The following is a 20,213-nucleotide window of genomic DNA, read 5'->3' on the forward strand; positions in this document are numbered from 1 at the left end:
AAGGCTACATTATTCAAAAAAATACAACCATAAAAAAGGTAATAAGATTACATTCTCACACTTCATGGCTAGTAAGGTGCATTAAGCTGCTCAGATATTCATAACTTACTGTGACATTTGGGAAGATTACATTTTGCTGTGCACAGCCATTACTGCAGCTCAGATAATAACTAGCCAATGCATGGACCTGGATTATGATCCCTGTCATTGGAAACAAATTTGTGTTTTGAAGGTTGATCAGTTTCAAATCACCATTAGAAAGGGTTAATATGACATAGTGTGGGGGTGTGTGTGCCTGTGTGTATCTAATGGATGTGCATACATATTGTACATCAGCTGCACCCTGCCTTGGGTGTTCTGCTTTCCCTGGCAATTTTTTTTGTCCTCACTTCCCTCACAGGAAGTGCTAAAATGGTAATTATTTTTTACCATAGCATATTATTCCTAGAATGTCCTTCCTGAAATGCTTATGTTTGCAGATGAGATTGGAAACCTAATTTGACAGCTTCCTGGATGGGTGGGTTCTGATAATGGTGTATGTAGCCAAAAATGAAAGATTGGTGGTGTAGACTATAGGGTGAAGGTAAGGTCACCTCCAGTAGCTGTATGTGGTTTTCGTGTGATAAGTGATGGTTGGCTGATAGTTAAAACCAAATGCATAAAGAGTTGAATTTCTTGTTAAGAATTAGCAGGTGGTTTGTGGCCAGAATTTAATCTTCAGCTGTTCTGTCTCTACACAGAATACAATATTTTGTTTGTTTCTTACCTTGATTTTAAGAAGAGTATTCTTGAGGAATGCTTCAGTTTTGTAGAAGACAAATTCAGTGAAATAAGGTTTAACTCTGATTTTGTATTTTACATTTTCAAATGCTCTGTTGAGAGTTTTCTTTAAGGGAGGGTGTATATTTTTCTTTACATGTGTTTTGTGATAATTCTGTGTCAATTCGTTCTGCCTAGGATACCCTACAGAGCTTTCTTGAGTTAGGCCTCTGTTCCATCTTTCGGAAGGGGAAAACTAAGGCTTGGAGGATGGTAATGATTTGATGGATTTGTTTCAGTTGACAGCATGAGTTGATATAGAGAAGCTGGGAATATAACTCAAGTCACCCCATTCAGTTCTTGCTGTTTTCTGAGATATTATGGAAGCATCTGATAGTAAATTGCATAATTATTTTTCATGACCCAGAGAGGAGAAAATGGAAAAGTGTAAATTACTGTTTAGAAATCGTTGCCATGTGACATTGTCTATTCTGTCAAAAGAGCAGTAACTTTCTCTGCTTCCTGTGGTGTTTGGCATTACTGATTTATTCCCAGAAGTCCAAAGATTGCTTCTTCAAAGTGGCAAGGTTTAGACACTTGAGGAAAATGTATGGTAATTTCAGTGGTTAATGAAGAGTGTATATTCTGTTCTGTAAGTTGTTCTTTGGATCCTGACTAGCTGAGAGAAGCTGTTGGAGCTAATATGGAAGCAAGTTAGGATTTTTGGGCAGTTTTGACATGGTGTGTCTTCAGCTGGTGACAGTACTGAAGCTGGTAATGGCCAAAGCCTATCAAAGAACACCTCCACGTAGGACAGAAATAATAACACAAACTTGCAGAAGTGAGAATGAGCTGAAATATTTTTGGTCATGAGTCCATTTTGATAATTTGAGTCAATGATACCTGAATTCTTGTTTGTATGCTGGTATATAATGGTTATTTTGGTAAGCATGGCACATATTTAAGGTTAATACTGCTCTAAAGTTCAAGAGAACTTTAAAGAGTGGATGGAAGGATGGTATAAATGAGTTAACTTAGTATAAGTATGCAAGTGAGAGTGGAGCAGGTTATTTCCTTCCCCTCTCCACCTCCTCTGCACAGGCACATGTGACCTGTTACTCAGTGTATGTTCAAACAAAACTTCCCTCAAGGAGACCTGAAATATTACAGGATTTAAGTGTCGTAGCCAAATCACGGCCAAAGGCTTGGAAAGGTGCTGCTCTTCCACATGCCTGCAAATACAGCAAGCCTTTGCTTCCTTTGAGTACCTGGGACTGCTAATGAACCTGGCAGTTAATTCTTAACCAGCTTTAGTCTCTGGAATGTCTCATAAGTGTTTATAAGTGGCAATATTTCTGATGTGCATCAGCTCCTTTTGGCTAGAATTGCCCTCTTAATGGAGATTTGTTAAGCAAATGTGAAGGAAAGCTTTTAGGGTCACTCCAGGTCGTTTAAGATATCTTGCCTGCTTTGTTGGGCTCACCTGTTTTAGAACACTCACTTGGTGTCTTCACTTTTCACCTCAACTTGGGACATCTCTGTTGTAAACTACCCAAATGTTTCTCTGCAGCAATTCTCTGATAATAGTTGACACCTTAAGAGCACCTTTGTAACTCAACAGTACTTGAAACAGAAGAAAAATAAGATGGTACATTGATATTGGCCTCATTATTATGTTTTTCCCCCTTTGTTAGATTTCTTCTCACAGAATAAATAACTTTAGGCATAGAGTAATACTTTGATACAGTTGCCTTAAGCTTTTTTTTTTTATTTTATATTTTTCTCTGAAAGCTTGTTGGGGGCCAGTTTGACTTGGAAATGAACTTTATCATCCAAGAAGGAGAGGGCATCACCTGCATGGTTGACTTACTGGATAAGTGTGACATCACCTGCCAGGCTGAGGTTTGGAGCATGTTCACAGCAATCCTGAAGAAAAGCATACGGAATCTGCAGGCCTGCACGGAAGTGGGGCTCGTGGAACAAGTGCTCAGGAGGATCGACAGAGCTGACAACATGATTGCAGGTACAGCCTCCCCCAGAGTGGGACTCAAACTGTGCTACTTCTCATGGACACAGTTATTAATTTGATGATAAAAATTTGACTCTGCATTTTATTAAGCGCTTACGTCGCTGTTCTTTCTGCTTTTCAGATCTCTTAGTGGACATGCTCGGTGTGTTGGCCAGCTATAACCTGACAGTTCGGGAGCTGAAGTTATTCTTCAGCAAGCTGCAAGGAGAAAAAGGGAGATGGGTAAAAGAAAACACAAAACTGAAACAATTTTTGTGGTGTTGCTTTTGTTTTTCCTAATTATCACAAGTTAAGACTGTTCCAAAAAACTTCATGATAAACAAATTTTGAATGTACCAAAAAATATAGAGAGCTTTCTTGTATTGTGTAAAGAATCTTTTTACCTGAAAGCAATTAAAATACAGAGAGTAGAATAGTGATGAAGTTAAATTTCTTCCTGAACCTGTAGACTATATTGGTCTTTTTGAACAACTGTGACTCTTAAGCGTTTTTATGCACATAATTTTATGTTTTTGATTCCAGCTATGTGAAATTAAAGGAAAAAGATAGGGTTTTTTTTTTAAACTAGAAGAGAGAAATAAAAAATGCCTACAGAGATCTGTTTGCTCTCATTTTCACACTGCTGTACATCACCTGAAGATTAAAAAAAATTATGCTGTTAGGGAAGTGAAAACTTTGGCAGAAATTGAACTGAAGGAAATAAGTCCCAATGAAAAATCGTATAATTTTTCTCTTGTTCCTGTGTGTAATAGAAAGGGACCCTTTTACAGCTGAGAAGCCACCTTCCCTAAAGTAAAAATGCTTATGTTGTAGAGGCCACCTGATAAAGTTTTGTTCAACACACTGTTGTTGTTTCACTGGACTTGGGAACTATTTTAACAGTCATTTTACCTGCTTTGAATTTAAATTCAGCTCCTGTTATTTCTAAATACTCTGGCTAGTGTAGGGGAGAGGTAGCTCTGTTGGCTTCAAATAATTAAAAAAATAGTATACCATATAAAAGCAAGTATGCACACATAATACTGCAGACTTTAAAAGGACCTTTGAAATAAATAACTCTGCAGATCTTAACCTCCTTAAAGAAAAATACTCTAAACTTTATAGGTGGTTTAAACTTAATAATTGAACATAGAGAGTATATTTAACTGTAGGTGAAATAAAGTTGTCTCTGTAACATTAACTTTTTCATTTCCTGTCTCCCTGCTATTTGCATTTAATTTCCTTTCCTTATTAAAGACCACATACAGAGGAAAGCAAGAGAAAAATGCCACAGTTGGATTGCCAAGGAGTTGTACAGCTCCATAAATCTTAAAATCAGCAGAACTGAAAAGATACCAAGTATTTTGCTGTAACACAATTTACCTGGTTGAATTCTATAGCAGTGCAGACATCTAAGCTGCTTTCAACATTTCCTCCTCAGTTTTAACTCAGATTCTTGAAGCACTGCTTAGCTGACTCCCACTTTGGTACATTTGAAGTACTTGTGATGGATCATGCAATGCTCCAACATCATGCATAGTTTTCAGAGGGTAACTGTTAACAGCAGGGTGAAAAAGAGTGCTTTCAGGAAAATATCAGGATTATAAAATTGTAGTTTAAAAATAGATCTGCCAGAAAGTTGTGGTGTGGTGAAAGAAAACACACAAAATTTTCCTGTCACTATGATCGGTATTTGCTGTTCTGTTGTTGTGAGCTCATGCACTTGATTTGGAGTTTATAGTTGCAGACAATTATAATAAAATCAATGGGATATGGGTGGTGGAGAAGTGTTAAGTATTCACACTGAGCACTCAGATTAGGTGCTCCAAAATGCCTTTGGAGCATTGAATCTGTCTCCATGGACTTATGTGAAAGTATAAACCAAATCAGTTTAATCTAATGTATGACTGTTGTCCTGATGAAAATAATCCTTCTGCTGATCTTCCCTCTCCCTTTTGCTAGCTATTCCCTGTCTCCCTTGTGCTGGCAGAGGTTTCACACAGCCACTTCCCCGAGCAGCTGTAATTAAACATTGGTTTGCATTTGTTTTCCCTAAGTTAGTTTTCAGCTGGACCAGTTCATTTTCTTTAGCTTACAGCAAAGTCATACAGAGAGCTGATGGGAATGAACACACAGTGGCAGGCATCAACATTTAGGGTCAGTTTAGTTGATGTTGGGTGATTGTGGGTGGCTCTGGCCTTCAAGTCCTTTGTGAAGTTACCTAATTAAATTTAATTCAGTGCATCTACTGTATATTGTGTGAAGGTATTCATGACTGTTAATGTTGTTTCATTGAGAGTGCTGAGTGTCTTAGTAGGGTGTTATTCAACCATACGCAAAGTTTTAAAATGTGTTGGAATTTGCTTTTTGTGTGTATAGTTTTTTCTTTCTTGGAGGTTCGTTTTACTTAGTTACAAATGTAATAATTCTCTTTGTCAGCCACCGCATGCTGGGAAATTACTGTCTGTGTTAAAACACATGCCTCAGAAGTATGGACCTGATGCCTTCTTCAACTTCCCAGGAAAAAGTGCTGCAGTATGTAGATATTTTACATTTCTTGTTTGTTTGCTCACTGTTCTATTAAGGCCCTTGGTTATTTTCATTTGCAGTGTTCTTTATCTCATCTGTCATTGTCGTAGAGTTTTAACCAAATTTTTTTCTCTGCCTAACACCTACACTAGTGCCTGAATGAATTGTGTTTATAATAGATGTCACTACAGAAGGACAACTACTATTACATAAATAATGGATACAAATTAGGCTGCTTTTTTGTGTTTTGTTGGTTACTTTTCAGACTGGTTCAGTTAAATCATGTTGCAAGGAGAATATACCGGCTTTTCACTGTAGATGCTTATGAGAAATCTTTGAGAAAGCATTGATCCTAGATATTTATAGGCTGAATAATACTGAAAAAGATTAAATTTAGCAGCAATCAGACTTTTTGTAATTGTTCCTGTGACTCATTTCTAAGTTCTGTGGTGTTCACTTGAAATAGAATTTGAAACTAAATAGACAGTTGGAAAACCCTGTGCAGAATCTTCTGATGGAATTCAAGTATGTCAACACTTTTGCTTCTACAATTGTAGAATGAAAAATTATGTTAAAAATTTCATGCTTAATTCAGAATAAGATTTGAATAAGATTTATCAGATGACTCTTTCCAGTTTTCTTCACATAAACCCATTAGCTTTCTGCCTTGGTGGCTTGAGATTGAATTTCACCAACTTGATGACATAATGAATTATTTTTTTGCATGAAAACCTTGGAGACTGAAAAATGCCGACTACTAGAAAACTGCTCCTGCAGTTTTGTCATATGCAACAGAAGTTGGCAATAGACAGACATGTTTGTGTTCATTTTGGTTATTGATGGTTTTCTATTTAACTTCTGCTTTAACTTCTGTTAATTATGTTGATTGCTTGAACCATATTTTATGATATTGGGGTGGTTCAGTAATCTTTTTGTAGGTATTTTTATATATATTTAAATTAAGAAGTTTAAGAAATTAAGTATTTACTGTAATTACTCTGTGATCCATTGTGAGTTAAGTCAAGTGATAATGTTATCAATTCCCAAGAGTTGAATGCAAAGATATGGAGACTGGTTAGTTAGCTGATATGCAGAAGGATTTATAGCATTTTGTGTGGACACGAGTAGCTGAATGGAGCATGGGAACATAATAACAAGTCTGGAGACACTTGATTCTTTGATGTTTTTTTATTCATTGATATTGATCATCTGGGTGTCATCTTTGATCAGAGGTTATGGCAATCTTAATTGCAGTGTGTATTGCAAATCTGGGCTGCACACCAACAGAAAGTTAATAGTAATGCTAAAAAGCCCAACCCACTGAAAAACTCCAAAAAATAAACCCCAGCTGTTTGAAACAAAGGATTCTGCCACATGGTTTGTAACTCAAGGGCTTCGAACTGAAAACACAGTGTTTGATATGAAGATTTTGTCTGGTGGAGATTGCATTCTGTTTCATTTGAGGAAGTTAGAAATTCTGTGTTATACTCACTGGAAGCCTACTTAAATATGAATTTCAGGAGAGAAAATAATTTATTAAGTGAAATGTGGCCAGCTTTCCCTGTATGATCAGTTATTTTCCTGAATACCAACACTGTGAAAATTGAACTGATTATTTTGTCAGGTTACCATAAAACCAAACCAATCTGAATTTGCATTTTGAGAAGTTGTTATTCCATAAGGCTTTCACTAAAGTGTTTAAATTTTGAAGCATAGGTTACTATTAATAATCTTTTTTGAGGTATACAGGTCTGTTTTTAACTATTTAGGTTAATAAAATATTGTAACAATCAAGTACAAAGAGAACAGAAGTTAGGCCAGATTTTTTTTCTTCAGTATAGAGGAACTGTATACATTTGCAGTGTGCTCTGTTTATCAGCATGTATTTGTAGAGTGTATCTTAAGCTGCACAATTTTACTGTTGTGTTGATCTTTCTGCATGGATAACTTCTTTCTTTCTTCAGGCTATTGCCTTACCTCCTATAGCCAAGTGGCCATACCAGAATGGATTTACTTTCCACACTTGGCTAAGAATGGATCCTGTAAATAATATTAATGTGGATAAAGATAAGCCTTATTTATATTGGTGAGTATTATGTAAAGCTGATATTGCTAAAGTTCAGTTTCTATTAAGTGTTCAATGATTTCTGCATCCATCTGTGTATGTGCTGATTTTGTTCTGATTTGTCAGTTTTCGAACAAACAAAGGACTTGGTTATTCTGCTCACTTTGTTGGAGGCTGCTTGATTGTAACGTCCATAAAATCCAAGGGAAAAGGTTTCCAGCACTGTGTAAAATTTGATTTCAAGCCACAAAAGGTGAGTGAAAATAATAAAATCATTCAAACATGTTTCACGAGTCTAAAATTGTAGCCTTGGAATCTGTATTATAGCTGTTGATTAATCTTATCTTTCTGTAGAAAAATAGTTACACAGGAATGAGCAAAACAAATAATGTATTCTTAATTCTTATTTCTTTTTAATTTTACAACTAAAACATGAGTTGATTTTATTCCTGATGTTCAAGACTGACTTGCCTATTAGGTAGTGTTATGTAATGTTGGATGTTCCCTTTTTAACTTAGATATCTGACTAATGTTTCTGGAATTGATGTAAACATCTCGTGGGAGAACAGGCCTTCTCAGGAATTCCTTATCAGTAATCCCTTGCTGTAAATATGGATTCTGTTTGTGATAATTTGACATGCAGAGCCTTTGAGAGGCTTTAGTCTGGAGCCATCCTTGCTCTGTGGAATGGCATTTGTAGTAGTCCATCCTGCTAAGAGTAGCTCAGTTTAGAACTTATTTACAGAGTACTTTCAGTGTAAATTTGGTTCAGCATTGTCATAAAGATTTTTGGAGTTATATGCCATAAATACCTTTTAAGCTCCTGTGTGGAAAGAATGGCATATTATTCTTTGACATAGCAATGCAAGAAGTCTCACCGGTGAATTATTAATCTTTTCTACTTAAAATACATCTTTCAGTCTTAATTCACATAAAGAGTTGAATTTGTTCTTCCAAGCCCCACTTGAATGCTTAAGCTACTCCAAAGTGTTTACAGAGTTATATCAATTGGTTTTTTTTATTGTTTAGTGGTACATGGTGACTATAGTGCACATCTATAACCGCTGGAAGAACAGCGAACTCCGGTGTTATGTGAACGGGGAACTGGCATCTTATGGGGAAATAACGTGGTTTGTCAACACCAGTGATGTGAGTAATCCCTGCACACTGTCTACAGCTGATCATCTTGATGCATTACAGAGATATTCTTTGCCATTTTATTAATAAACCTCCCTCATTTTATGCATTTTTAAAAAATGTTGAAATAAAAGTGGTAACTTTTTGGTAGAGGAATAAATTGTGGTTTTATGCATCTCAGAACATAATACTTGTTTCTGCTGAGGCCCTTAAGTACTTGTTTATGTAAAAATATTCCCTATGAAATGCATATTTTTTGCATGATTTGCTTGTGTAGCATGGATTAAACCCTGTTACTGGGTTCTGTTTTCTGTTTTCAGACATTTGACAAATGTTTCCTGGGCTCCTCAGAAACAGCAGATGCCAATCGAGTGTTTTGTGGGCAGATGACATCTGTTTACCTTTTTAGTGAGGCTCTCAATGCTGCTCAGATCTTTGCCATTTATCAGCTTGGCCTGGGATATAAGGTATCTTAGAACTGACTTTCTTAAGTTTAATTCTTTATGGTAGGTGTTAAGAATGTTGTGACACTTCTGTGTCCAAAACAAAAAGATTTTACATTGTAATATTTTTATTAAACTCTTCTATGTTTCTTCTGTAAGCCTATGTATGGCCTTAGAAGCTACAAGTAAGCATTATTTCAGTTTCATGACTTCTTATAAAACAAAAAGAAAGGCGTTCCTGTTTGCTTCTCAGAATTTCCATGTTGGTGGTTTGGAGAGGCAGAACACAACTGTTATCTCTGACTGGGTTCACTTTTTCACTGAGGCTGAAAACTTTAGATCAGTTATGATGTATTTGTTTTAGAAACGTGGCTTTATAGTTGCTTGTGCTAGTGGGGTTTTTTAATGTGTGAAGTGAGTGCTGAGGATTAGTTTTGTTGCAGTGATTTATTATTTGTTTTGTCATAGCCTGAGGGGCACTAATTGAAGGCTGTTGTTCCCCAGCAGCTGTACAAACACGCGCTAAAAAAGATGGTTCCTTTTCTATCTGCTCCTCAATTATTAGTTCCTTCTGAGTGAACATTGCTGACAGTCCTGCTGTTTCCAGGCTAATGTGGTTCTTTTACATTACCCACCATCCTGGCAATGACAGTCTTCAGGGGCCAAAAGAATTCTGCCATTTTAATGCTGTAAATTTGACTTTGAGTCTTATGAGTATTTGGTTCTTATGAGAACCTTTCCTTATGAAATACTGCTTGATTAAAGAAGTAATATTTTAATCATTTTTTGCAATAGTTCTGATCTGTATCTTCAGTGTGCTTAATCTGATTTTTTTCTCCTTTCCTTCCTCAATCCTGCTTCCCAATCTAGGGAACGTTCAAGTTCAAGGCAGAAAGTGATCTCTTCCTCGATGAACATCACAAATTGTTGCTATATGATGGCAAACTCTCCAGTGCTATTGCTTTTATGTACAATCCAAGGGCTACAGATGCACAGCTGTGTCTTGAGTCGTCCCCTAAGGATAACCCTTCTATTTTTGTTCATTCACCACATGCCCTCATGCTGCAGGTAAATCAACATTTTCATAGACTTGGAGGGTACAAATGATTTCTGTTTGAAAACCTAAAATCCAGTTTTATAGGGATTTTGATATGGAATTGCGCATAGGTTGGGTTTTTTTGGGTTGGACCTGCCCCTGTTTCTTGAACTAAAGAGCATGCAAAAGAATCCTAACAAAAAAAATATTCTGTTAGTAAATACAAAGGCTGGGTTGGCTTTGAAAAAAAATCCTTCTTCCTCACTTCTGACTTGTTCACTCCCCTACAGATGTTCCCTATCTCCCATCCTTTGCCCTGTTGATATAAAATCCTTTTCTTCCCTGTGCTTTGAATGCTACCTCCTGTATATTCACCTGAGGATCTGCACTGTAGATCTGTGTCTACAAGTATCTCTATCTAAAGCAGTAGGTCAGGCGTACTGAGCATTTATTGTGACTCTGGCAGCCAGTTTGTTTTTGCTGTTGCTTTTTCTTTGGTAATAATACAGCTTTTATATTGAAGAAATTAAAGGTTACTTTAACAAACTTTTTATCAGTGTCTGAAGGAGGTTTCAATATTTCTTGTTTCTTCTCTGTCAGGATGTGAAAGCGGTCTTGACACACTCCATCCAAAGTGCCCTGCACTCCATTGGAGGAGTGCAGGTGCTTTTCCCTCTCTTTGCACAGTTGGACTATAGGCAATATTCCTCAGACCACATTGACACAACTGTTTGGTGAGTGCATGTACTTGCAGTGTCCTGGGCTTTGTTTCTTTGAAGTAAATGAAATTACCTATTGTTTTATCAAGTGGCATTGTCTTGTGCAGCAATGAATTATGTCTAACAACAAAAAGGTTACAGGCAGGACCTCAAAGTGCTGTACTTGTTTGCACTATGTGTTCTGTGAAAGGTCACAGAGAATCAAAATGTACACAAATTTTATAGCTGACAATTTTTTTTTCTGTGTAGCAGAATTATGGGTAGTTCTCTTGAGCTTATTCTTTTCATGGAGAGAATTCACTGGGGGAGGCTTCAAGAGAAACTCTGGGAAGGCTGAATTTTTCAGTGACATGAAGCCATGCCTTGGAATTTTTCTTCGTTTTGTTTCAACCTTCAGATTTTTGGAAGATACTGTTACTTAGTGTTGCTGCTAGGCTTTTCCTCTGGTTTGAGCTCTGTTTCAACTCCATCCAACTTCTGAACATCCAGACACAGAGGCTGGTGAAGCTCTAGAGCTCCTAAGTTACAGAGCAGCAGTAAAAGCAAAGGGATTGATTTTTAGAGTTCCGGTGTAATTTGCTCTGATTCATTGCATTTGTAGTTTCATGACTGTTTAAAGATTATCTGTATCCATATTGTTTCTTAGAAGGGATGATCACAATATTCCTTCAGCCCATCTGTTTGTGTCTGGGTATTTCCTGAGCTGGCTCAGACTTGGGCATCTATGCCATAAGTCAGGGATTTGATGCAGTTGCAAATTGACCCAACAATACAGGGGTTTTCAACTGGTTAAAGTCTTAATCCACAGGCAGTAGTGCCTTGAAAGGAATATTACCTCTGGCAGCAGCACAGCAGCAAAGCTGTGTCTACAAAAATATTTGCTCATCTGATAGCTTAAGAAGTAGAATGGCAATCATAACTGATGTTGCAGAAGTTTGTAGTTGAAACATGAAGCAGAGAGTAGTACAAACTTAACTGTTGTGCTTTTTGCAAAAATTCAGAAGGATTTTCCTTTTATATGGTTATCTCAGAATCCAGAATTTCAAGTTAGAAAAGCATTAATAAAATAAAGAAGTTTTTGAAGCAAGCATTCAATATTTAGTCTTGCTTTTTGTTTTAAAAGTTCTGATTTACATAACAGAATATTTACATAACATGTATCTCAGGGTTGTGTGGTGGGAGTGTTAATTTGGAAATACTTTGTCTTGCTGTAACCCTTTAACACATTTCTATTTACTAAAACATGTTTTCCAGTTCTACATTACTGGCATTCATCATGGAGTTGTTGAAGAACTCTATTGCTATGCAAGAACAGATGCTTTCCTGTAAAGGCTTCCTTGTGATAGGACACAGCCTAGAAAAGGTAAAGTAAATCTTCCTTGATGTTTTACATTAATGTTGAATTTTTTTTGAGTTAAATGTTTTTCCTAGACTGTTGCAGTGCTCTCCTTAAGCAAATCTTCTTTTGCAGTCTTCCAAAGCTCATGTTACCAGAGCTGTGCTGGACCTTTGCCTTGCCTTCTCAAAATACCTGAGCAATTTACACAATGGGGTACCCCTGCTGAAGCAGCTGTGTGATCATGTTCTCCTGAATCCTGCAATATGGATTCATATCCCAGCACAGGTAAAATTGCTTATTCTTATCAATAAGGTATCTTACTGTGTATTGATTTGGTAGTGTTGATACTAAGCCTTGACTTCAAAGAATTACGAGTTCATCCAGGAACTGTCTTCAGCCTCTGCTTTGTTGCATATAGTGGTCAAGTTTTGCAGACTCTCAGGGTTTTCTGGGATTTGGGAAACTTGCAGTGTTCTGCAGAACAGAGTTGTGACTTTTGACCCAGACTGGGAAGGAACTTTGAATGGTTTAGTTGGGAAAAACTCAGCAATTTTTGAAGAGGAAATGATCTTGGTTGTCAGATTTTAAGTCTTGATATAAATTGAAAGTGAGTGTTTTTGTTTTGGTGAATTCCTGTTCTCTGACAGAGAAAAATTTTGATCAAATCTTTGCAGCTGAAACCTTCCTATCAGCACTGCATAGTTTCAGAAATATAATTAAATTTTTCATCAGTTTTCAGAGGTTTTAAGACTAAGCCATGCTGAGAAAATCTATTTAGGACATTTTGATAGATGAAATGTAAGAATTCAGTTGTCTGACATGCTGTAATTCAGGTGTGATGATTTTTGTTTTCCTGACTGGGGGTGTAGGTTCAGCTGACCCTGTACACTTACCTGTCTACCGAGTTCATTGCCACTGTTAACATTTATGGAGCGATCCGGCGGGTTGGGACGGTTCTTTTGGTCATGCACACCCTCAAGTATTATTACTGGGTGGTGAACCCTCAGGATCGCAGTGGGATAACTCCTAAGGGCATAGGTATGTACATAGATATATATTGATTTTTATTCTCACAATCTGTTTGTTTTTAAAAAGGTTTTATAAGCAATGTTTAGAATGGAGCCGTCAGTTCTTCAGAAATAATTACATTTCAATGGGATGGGTTCCCTGTAACAGTGTGAGTGGTGTGCTTTTGTCCTTGAAAGATATTTTTTCACAATCCATAGGAAACTTTCTTTAGAAGTCATATGCTCTGTCATCAGACACCTATGTAAACTGATACTGGACAGAGATGGTCAGAGAAATGGTAGGATGTTGGAACAGTAGAGCTGTGCTTGGGAATATAGTCTTTGTAATTTTTGGAATTTCAGAGAGAGAAGCAGGTGATGGGAGAGAGCTAGATTTACTAGGGGTGACTGCTCCCTAGATGAGTCTGACTTCCTGCCACCAACTTCTTGAAATTACCAGCCTTGCCTGTTAGAGGGCTGTGAGGATTGTTTTGTAGTATTTTTCATCCTTTAAGAAGCAAAGCATGCGTTTTCTCCTTTATTTTTAGGCTCTTGTGGATTTACTTATTTTCATAACTCATTTATTGAGCCTGAGGCAAGTGGATGAGTAGGATAGTCTTAGTAATGCAGTTTAATGGCTTATTTTGACTAGGCTGGTTTATTCTGAAAATAGCTGTTCTTAAACCAAAATATGCCTGTGGGCCTATGCTCTTCATAAAACTAGACTCATATGATCACTTTCATTCTCTAGATGGTTTGCTTTTCTGTGATGACTAAGATCATGAGAACTGTGACCCTACAGGCAAATGTAAAAACTATCCCCCAAAATGTGTTTGCAGCATTTCATTTGCTTTCTGTACCAAAGCTTTTGCTTGACTTTGACACTTGGTTGCACCTGTTTTTTTAACCTTGCCTCTCCTGGGAGCTACTGAGTGTTTGAGTATTTAAAATGTTTCTTTGAAAGTCTGCTTTACACAGAGATGGCAGAAGCCAGTCCTTTTTGACTTTGATTTAAAAATTTAAGTCATGTCTTTCAAGGTACTCTTCATACATGGCATTGTAAGATCAATTTTTGTGTATTTAGCCAGTATATAATAATGGCATGTAGCTCTTGCTTTGAGCTATGGCAGAACTGAAGAAAAACCTGTAAACTGCAAAAATTTGCAATCTGGAAATTCTGACCTAAAGCTCTTGTATCAGTCTTATTCCTTGTATGAAGTTGGATTGTAGCACTACAAGGAAACATTAAAATAATCAGAATTTAGATGAAGCCTTAGTGCAACCTCACTAATCAGACATTTTGCTAATAAAAAGTGATAAACCACAGTAGTGTTTTGTGGTCTGAAACAAAGGGTGGGAAGACTTAGAATTGTGCCTTCTTCACCCAGAAAATGCCTTTTATTTTTCATTTTGTGAAAATGCTGTCTGTGCTGTTAACTGTTAACGACTGTTATTTTTTATTTTATATATCTACTTTATTTTGTAGATGGTCCACGGCCTACTCAGAAGGAGATTTTGTCCCTGCGAGCATTTTTGTTGATGTTCATTAAACAGCTAGTCATGAAGGTATGATAGCTGTAAATTATGGTAGGATATTTGAGTTTCCTTTCACAAAAAAATGCCTAACATGCTTTAAACATGTTGAATTTTGTGATAGTAAATGAACAGAAAAAGCCATGTAAGGTGCTTCTTTTTGTTGTGGCTCTTGCCATGGACAGCAGTGCTAAAGGATGCATATTTTTCATTTTATCCCCCTTTTAAGCTGTTTGTATTAGAAGTGGAGCTGTTATTAGCTTTGAAATGTTTACTGGTGGGGAAATAAGTATTTAATTTTGGTTTTTTTTAATGAATGGTATCAGCTGTGTCATACGTGCCTAGAGACTAAATAGAAACATTTGATACTATGTGCTGTGGGTCAGTGGGACAGAGGAGGATAAGAAAGACTCTATCAGTAAGTTTCACAACTGTTTCTTGGGCTTTAGAGGAATATTGGAATTCAGCAGCTCTGTTGCTTATAGGCTCTTCAGGACCTTTTCCTATCATAAGTTTTTGGTCTTTCTGTGTAAGCCCTGCTCAGCAATAACAAAAATCTCTGTGTTATCAACGCTGTTTCCATCATAAATCCAAACCATAGCTGTGTGCTGTCTCCTGTAAGTAAACTCTACCTCAACCAAAACCAGCACAACAAAAAATAGAACATCTGTTGAAAAAGATTGGGTTTGATCCTTTGGCAAGTTTTGTGTTTGTACATAGTGGTGCAAAATCTTTCTGGGAAATGAAAGACTTGGTTTAAAAAATAAAAGCCCCTGAAATGAAGAAGCCTGCTTTTCTCATCCTGTTCTAAGAAGAAACTGTTGTTTTTTATTTTATTTTCACAAAAAATACCTCAAGGTATATTGCTGGCATAGGTGCCATAAATGATTGAGACTTCTTCAAAGTTGATAGCAACTGAAGATGGCATTCTCTAGTGGAAAATAAGAAGCAAACGTAGATATGGCTATAGCTAAGAGGCTCATAATTAAACTTCCAGATCTGCTTTTGAGTCCTTTATTCTTCTGTTAACAGGAAGCTCTCAGTTCAAATTGACTGTATCAATTAACATGTATTACTCTAACAATTTCATATACAATATTGCTATTTATATTGTTTTTATGCCTGTGTAGAAATTGCTTTAAAACACTCTTATGGCATTCAGTGGGTGCTTTTGGGGACAGGGAAGAAGCTACCTTGCAGCTATGAAGCTATTACAGGATCAAGTGGAAGCAAATTTGTTGTGTGGTACTTGCTTTGTGATATAAACATTTCTTGTAACAATGCTGTTTTTTTGGAAATAGCATTCTATACTTGAAAGCTGATACTTAAAACCTGTTTGTTTTTAAAGGACTACGGAATAAAAGAAGATGAATTGCAGGCCATCCTCAATTACCTGCTTACCATACATGAGGTAATTTTTAATTTGGAGGGTGTGTTTATGAGGAGTAGCATACTAGTGCTGTTTGTGGCCAAATGTTTGAATAATTTCAAATATAACCTCCTTTATGCCACAAGATGGCTCTGCAGAGGAAGTAGCAAACATTGTCCAATTCTTTAGAGTAGTGTGCTGATACGCCAATATTCTTGCAGTGATTTAAGCACTATGTTCCATGTTAGATTGAAGTTCATTAAGCCAGTAAGTCAAAATGGTTTCTTATGTTCTACAAACCAATTTACCAAGCAGAAAAACAGATGGTGAGACTGACTTTAAAAAAAGTCAATACCTTGTTTTAGGCTGCCTAAGTAATATTTTTTGTTTTATTTTTCCTCTCTTTTTTTTATTTTGCTTCTTAAATAAAGCAATAAAATTGAAAACATGCATTAAAAAATAAAGACGTATGTTAATGGCGTCTAAGAGAAGCATATAAACTTAATTGGGAGAAAATGTTGGTTACCACTGATACATCTGCATCTTCATATTTTAGCACCAGGAAAAGGCACTTTATGCCAGATGCAACATCAAAGACAAGGGAAATGGGGACATAAATCTAACTGATCTCATCTCTGTAAGGGTGCTTGAAATGGGTAAAATAAGGAATTAATTGAACTTCATTTCAAGCAGTATAGATTTTTTATTTTTAAAGAATTTTGCTTACACTTATATTTTCATTTTATTCTCTGTGCTGGTTACTACTACTTGGTATTACCATAGTCAAGCAATTCTACTTTATGTGGAGAAGTAAATAATAAGATCCTTGGTACCATATAAGAGTGAACTAAAATAGCAGAAGCTTTATATAGGCTTCACATGAGAATGTAATGTTTTAAATATCTTGACAGTTTGCATACTCATGTGTCAAAGATCCATGAATGCTGAATCCCACAATCTGACTGTGAATTCAGAAAAGGATCAACAAAAAAATTAAATTTAGTCTTCTCATATGGCTAAATAATGATAGCATCTGTAATGTCAGCTGTTAATATCAGATGAACAGAGTTGTTCAGGAGGATGTAAAACTGATTTTCTAATTAAGGGTTAGAGTATTTGTTCAGATTACTCTAGAGTAAAGAATCAGAGTTATTTGTTCAAAAGTATTGGTCACTGTTTTATTTGTGGACTCTTTTTGTTTTAAAATAAGCTTTCATTTTAATACTACGGAGTATGGGAAAAGACAGTTACATTTGTTATTTCTTAGGTTATTTTTAGTTACAATGAATTTGAAACAAATTAATGAACTGTAGCTTAGAGTGATTTAAATTAAAAGTATGGAAAAATTTACTAAGCGGCTTGAATTACCCATTTAAAATATTGTCTGTGGCAGGTGGTAGTATTTTTTTCCTCATGGTTTGGACATTTCTGAATAGAAACTTTTCATTAAACACCACCCTGTGCCCCAGAAAATGTGCAGCCATTTATTTGTAGCTCCTGTGCAGGAAAGGATTGGGAAATACACATGCAAACAGAGGAGCACGTGTGTGGAAGGAAGTAACATGGTCTAAATTTCCATTGCCTGTCAAATCCTTACATCCCAGACACTGATATATCACTTTTCACCCTAAACAATTAAGTACAGTTTTTGCAATGTTTTCTCCTGCACTTGCCTTTACAGCTGTAGTTCTTTTGATCCTGGCCAAAGTGATTTGACCCTTAGTTTATTATTAATCTCCACATAATTTAAAAATATTTATAGTGGTTCTTTTAGCCAAAACAATGTTCTAGTGTCTGTGTGTTGTGAATTCAAATTTGTAACTTTTATCCAACAGGATGACAATCTAATGGATGTCTTGCAGTTACTGGTTGCTCTGATGTCAGAGCATCCTGGTTCTATGATCCCTGCATTTGATCAGAGGAATGGATTACAGTAAGTTTGAATTTTCTAAGTGGGAAAAAGGAAACAATGTTTTGACCATACTGTTGCTTGCAAGAATTCCCATGAAATCTGAATGGTTCTCATCAGTGTGTGTGCTGCAATCATAGACTCCTCATCTTAGGAGATTTTTGGGTCCAGGTGTTCATTTTGACAAGAGGTGCTGTTGGATTTATTATCAATGAGGTGTTTTTTTTTTAATGTTTCCAAGCTGTCAGTCACACTTAAAACAGGGAGTGATCCATTTCAGTCTGTGCATTGATGTCTTCATCTACTGGTGCTCTGACTTCAGCCCCCCATTCTTACAGATGTCTTAGAACTGGAAGGAGGCTGACAAAAATTGATTCAGATGTCTTCTGATCCTTCTTAGTTTTCTTACTTTTTTTTTTTTTCCCTGTGGGACTTTTCCAGAAAAACTTTTTATTTGTTTGAAAGTAGCACTTTGTGCTATGCACTGTTTGGAATCTTTTTCCCAACAAACAGAAAAAAAAGTGTTTAACAATATTGTGAGAGAAGAGTAGGGGAAGTAGCAAATTCTACTTGTACAAGTACAAAATCTCCTCGAGGAGTTAAGTTGTGACTCTTTTTGTCTTGTGGCTCTCAGAGGGTGGTCATGGTATTGAACTTTTCTAATTTAACAGGAACCTGCCTGAGTGTAGTGGGGGAAAAATTGGTACAGGCAAACAAATGTAAGAACAGTTCACAAAAGGATATGGGGAATAGTAGTTCTCTCACTCTGCAAAGGCAGAGTCTCACTTCTTACATTTAGTTGCACCTATTGGTTAATCCCTGTTTATATATTTTTTTTCCAGTTGTCCTTTCTCAAGAGACTGCATTCAGGCATGTTTCTAATTGTTTTCTCCCCTTTTAGTGCTAGACTGATTTTTATTTTTCTTTTTACCCATTTTCATCAGATTTCATTTCATTTGTATGGTAATGTGTTACGTATGGGAAACTAATAAAAACTTCCAAAGTATTTGAATGACAGGTTGGGTCTCCAGTGCAGTACATTTGGTTTTATTTAACAACTAGCAGTAGGTGCTTTTTTTTTTGTTAACAAGTATATGAGCACGGCAGCATGAATAGTGAGTCCACAGCAAGAAATCAGTTTTTTTTCCTGTCTCATTTGTTACACTCCTTGCTCTGGTGTTGTCTCCAGTCACTTAATGGAATGTTTGTATGCTTCTTGATACATCTACTTTTTGCAATTAAGGCATGATAATCTTGAAATTTAAAAATAATTTTCCAAAACTTTGTAAATATTTGGAGTTCTCTTAAAATTAAAAATGCTAGAGTAACCAATCTAGTGGGAGGAAGAAAAAAAAAAGAAAGGAAATGCTTTTCCCCTATACAATTAGGAAACCCTGATAGTGTTCTGTAAAGAAAAGCAGAGAAATGGATTCTATTGCTTGAATGGCCAGTGCATCATAAGTTGTGCTTATTTCCTTCCTTCTACAGTTTCTGTGGTTGCAGAATTCTCCAGGATAAATTATTTGTTATATATAACTGTTTTTTAATCACCCTTAGATTTTACCTTTAATTCTGGTATCTGGTATAGAACGAATTTTTTTCTTTTTCTTGTCTTAGTTCAGGTGTCCTGAGAATTATTTTTGGGTATATAAAAATAAAAGTACCTAACTATTGACGAGTGCTCAGTTATTTATAAATAAGGCCTAAAAACTTAAAGTCCATTGAATTCTTTAAAACTTGCAGATCTGAAATGCCATGTTGTAACATGGAATAGTTTTGGAAAGGCCCTCCAAAATTCTTTACATGAGGTAGGCTTTTTCCTTCCCCCTAGTGAAATGATCCAAATTTCTTCAAAAATTTTATCTTAACTTATTTATGGTAAAGGATAAGTACTGTGCCCTTCTGTTCCAATATGATTTCATGGAACATTTGGAAATTAATATTTTATTTTTTCAAAGAGAGCATAGTAGTCCCTGTAGATAAGTAGAATCATGTTTCACAGATTTAAAGATCTGTTGAATACTATGAACCACAGAATCAGAATCCAACTAGAATCAGATAGTGATGTGGCCCTAAGCACTTGACTGTCTAAAAAGTGATGAAAGAAATTGGATGTAACTGATAAATATATTTAGATGTCTTCAAAGTTTTTATGGGAGGTTTACAAGAACCAAAAACCTGCATTTGTTATTCTTCACATTGACAGAAGACCAATGTGTTTTCTCCACTTAGGGTTGTCTACAAGCTTTTAGCATCACAAAGTGAAGGCATCAGGGTGCAAGCTCTGAAAGTGATGGGATATTTCTTAAAGCATCTTTCTCCAAAGTAAGTACTGATTTGGGTCTTAAAAGTGAACCTCC

General features: G+C 36.2%; 1 protein-coding gene across 5 annotated transcripts in view; it reads left to right on the forward strand.

Annotated features, from left to right (window-relative positions):
* Positions 1 to 20,213, forward strand: part of LRBA (LPS responsive beige-like anchor protein) — a 373,617-nt gene that overhangs the window by 38,081 nt on the left and 315,323 nt on the right. For all 5 annotated transcript variants that reach the window (XM_064416678.1, XM_064416675.1, XM_064416676.1 and 2 more), the window contains exons 3-18: positions 2,551 to 2,782; positions 2,910 to 3,010; positions 5,207 to 5,302; positions 7,261 to 7,382; positions 7,488 to 7,614; positions 8,391 to 8,510; positions 8,819 to 8,965; positions 9,812 to 10,009; positions 10,578 to 10,711; positions 11,951 to 12,059; positions 12,168 to 12,320; positions 12,905 to 13,073; positions 14,529 to 14,608; positions 15,924 to 15,986; positions 17,780 to 17,877; positions 20,086 to 20,178. In XM_064416678.1, coding sequence (XP_064272748.1) covers positions 2,551 to 2,782; positions 2,910 to 3,010; positions 5,207 to 5,302; positions 7,261 to 7,382; positions 7,488 to 7,614; positions 8,391 to 8,510; positions 8,819 to 8,965; positions 9,812 to 10,009; positions 10,578 to 10,711; positions 11,951 to 12,059; positions 12,168 to 12,320; positions 12,905 to 13,073; positions 14,529 to 14,608; positions 15,924 to 15,986; positions 17,780 to 17,877; positions 20,086 to 20,178 — 2,042 coding nt within the window. The remainder of the gene's footprint in view (positions 1 to 2,550; positions 2,783 to 2,909; positions 3,011 to 5,206; positions 5,303 to 7,260; positions 7,383 to 7,487; positions 7,615 to 8,390; positions 8,511 to 8,818; positions 8,966 to 9,811; positions 10,010 to 10,577; positions 10,712 to 11,950; positions 12,060 to 12,167; positions 12,321 to 12,904; positions 13,074 to 14,528; positions 14,609 to 15,923; positions 15,987 to 17,779; positions 17,878 to 20,085; positions 20,179 to 20,213) is intronic.

This window comes from Passer domesticus, chromosome 4 (genome assembly GCF_036417665.1).
Source record: "Passer domesticus isolate bPasDom1 chromosome 4, bPasDom1.hap1, whole genome shotgun sequence".
Lineage (NCBI taxonomy): Eukaryota > Metazoa > Chordata > Aves > Passeriformes > Passeridae > Passer > Passer domesticus.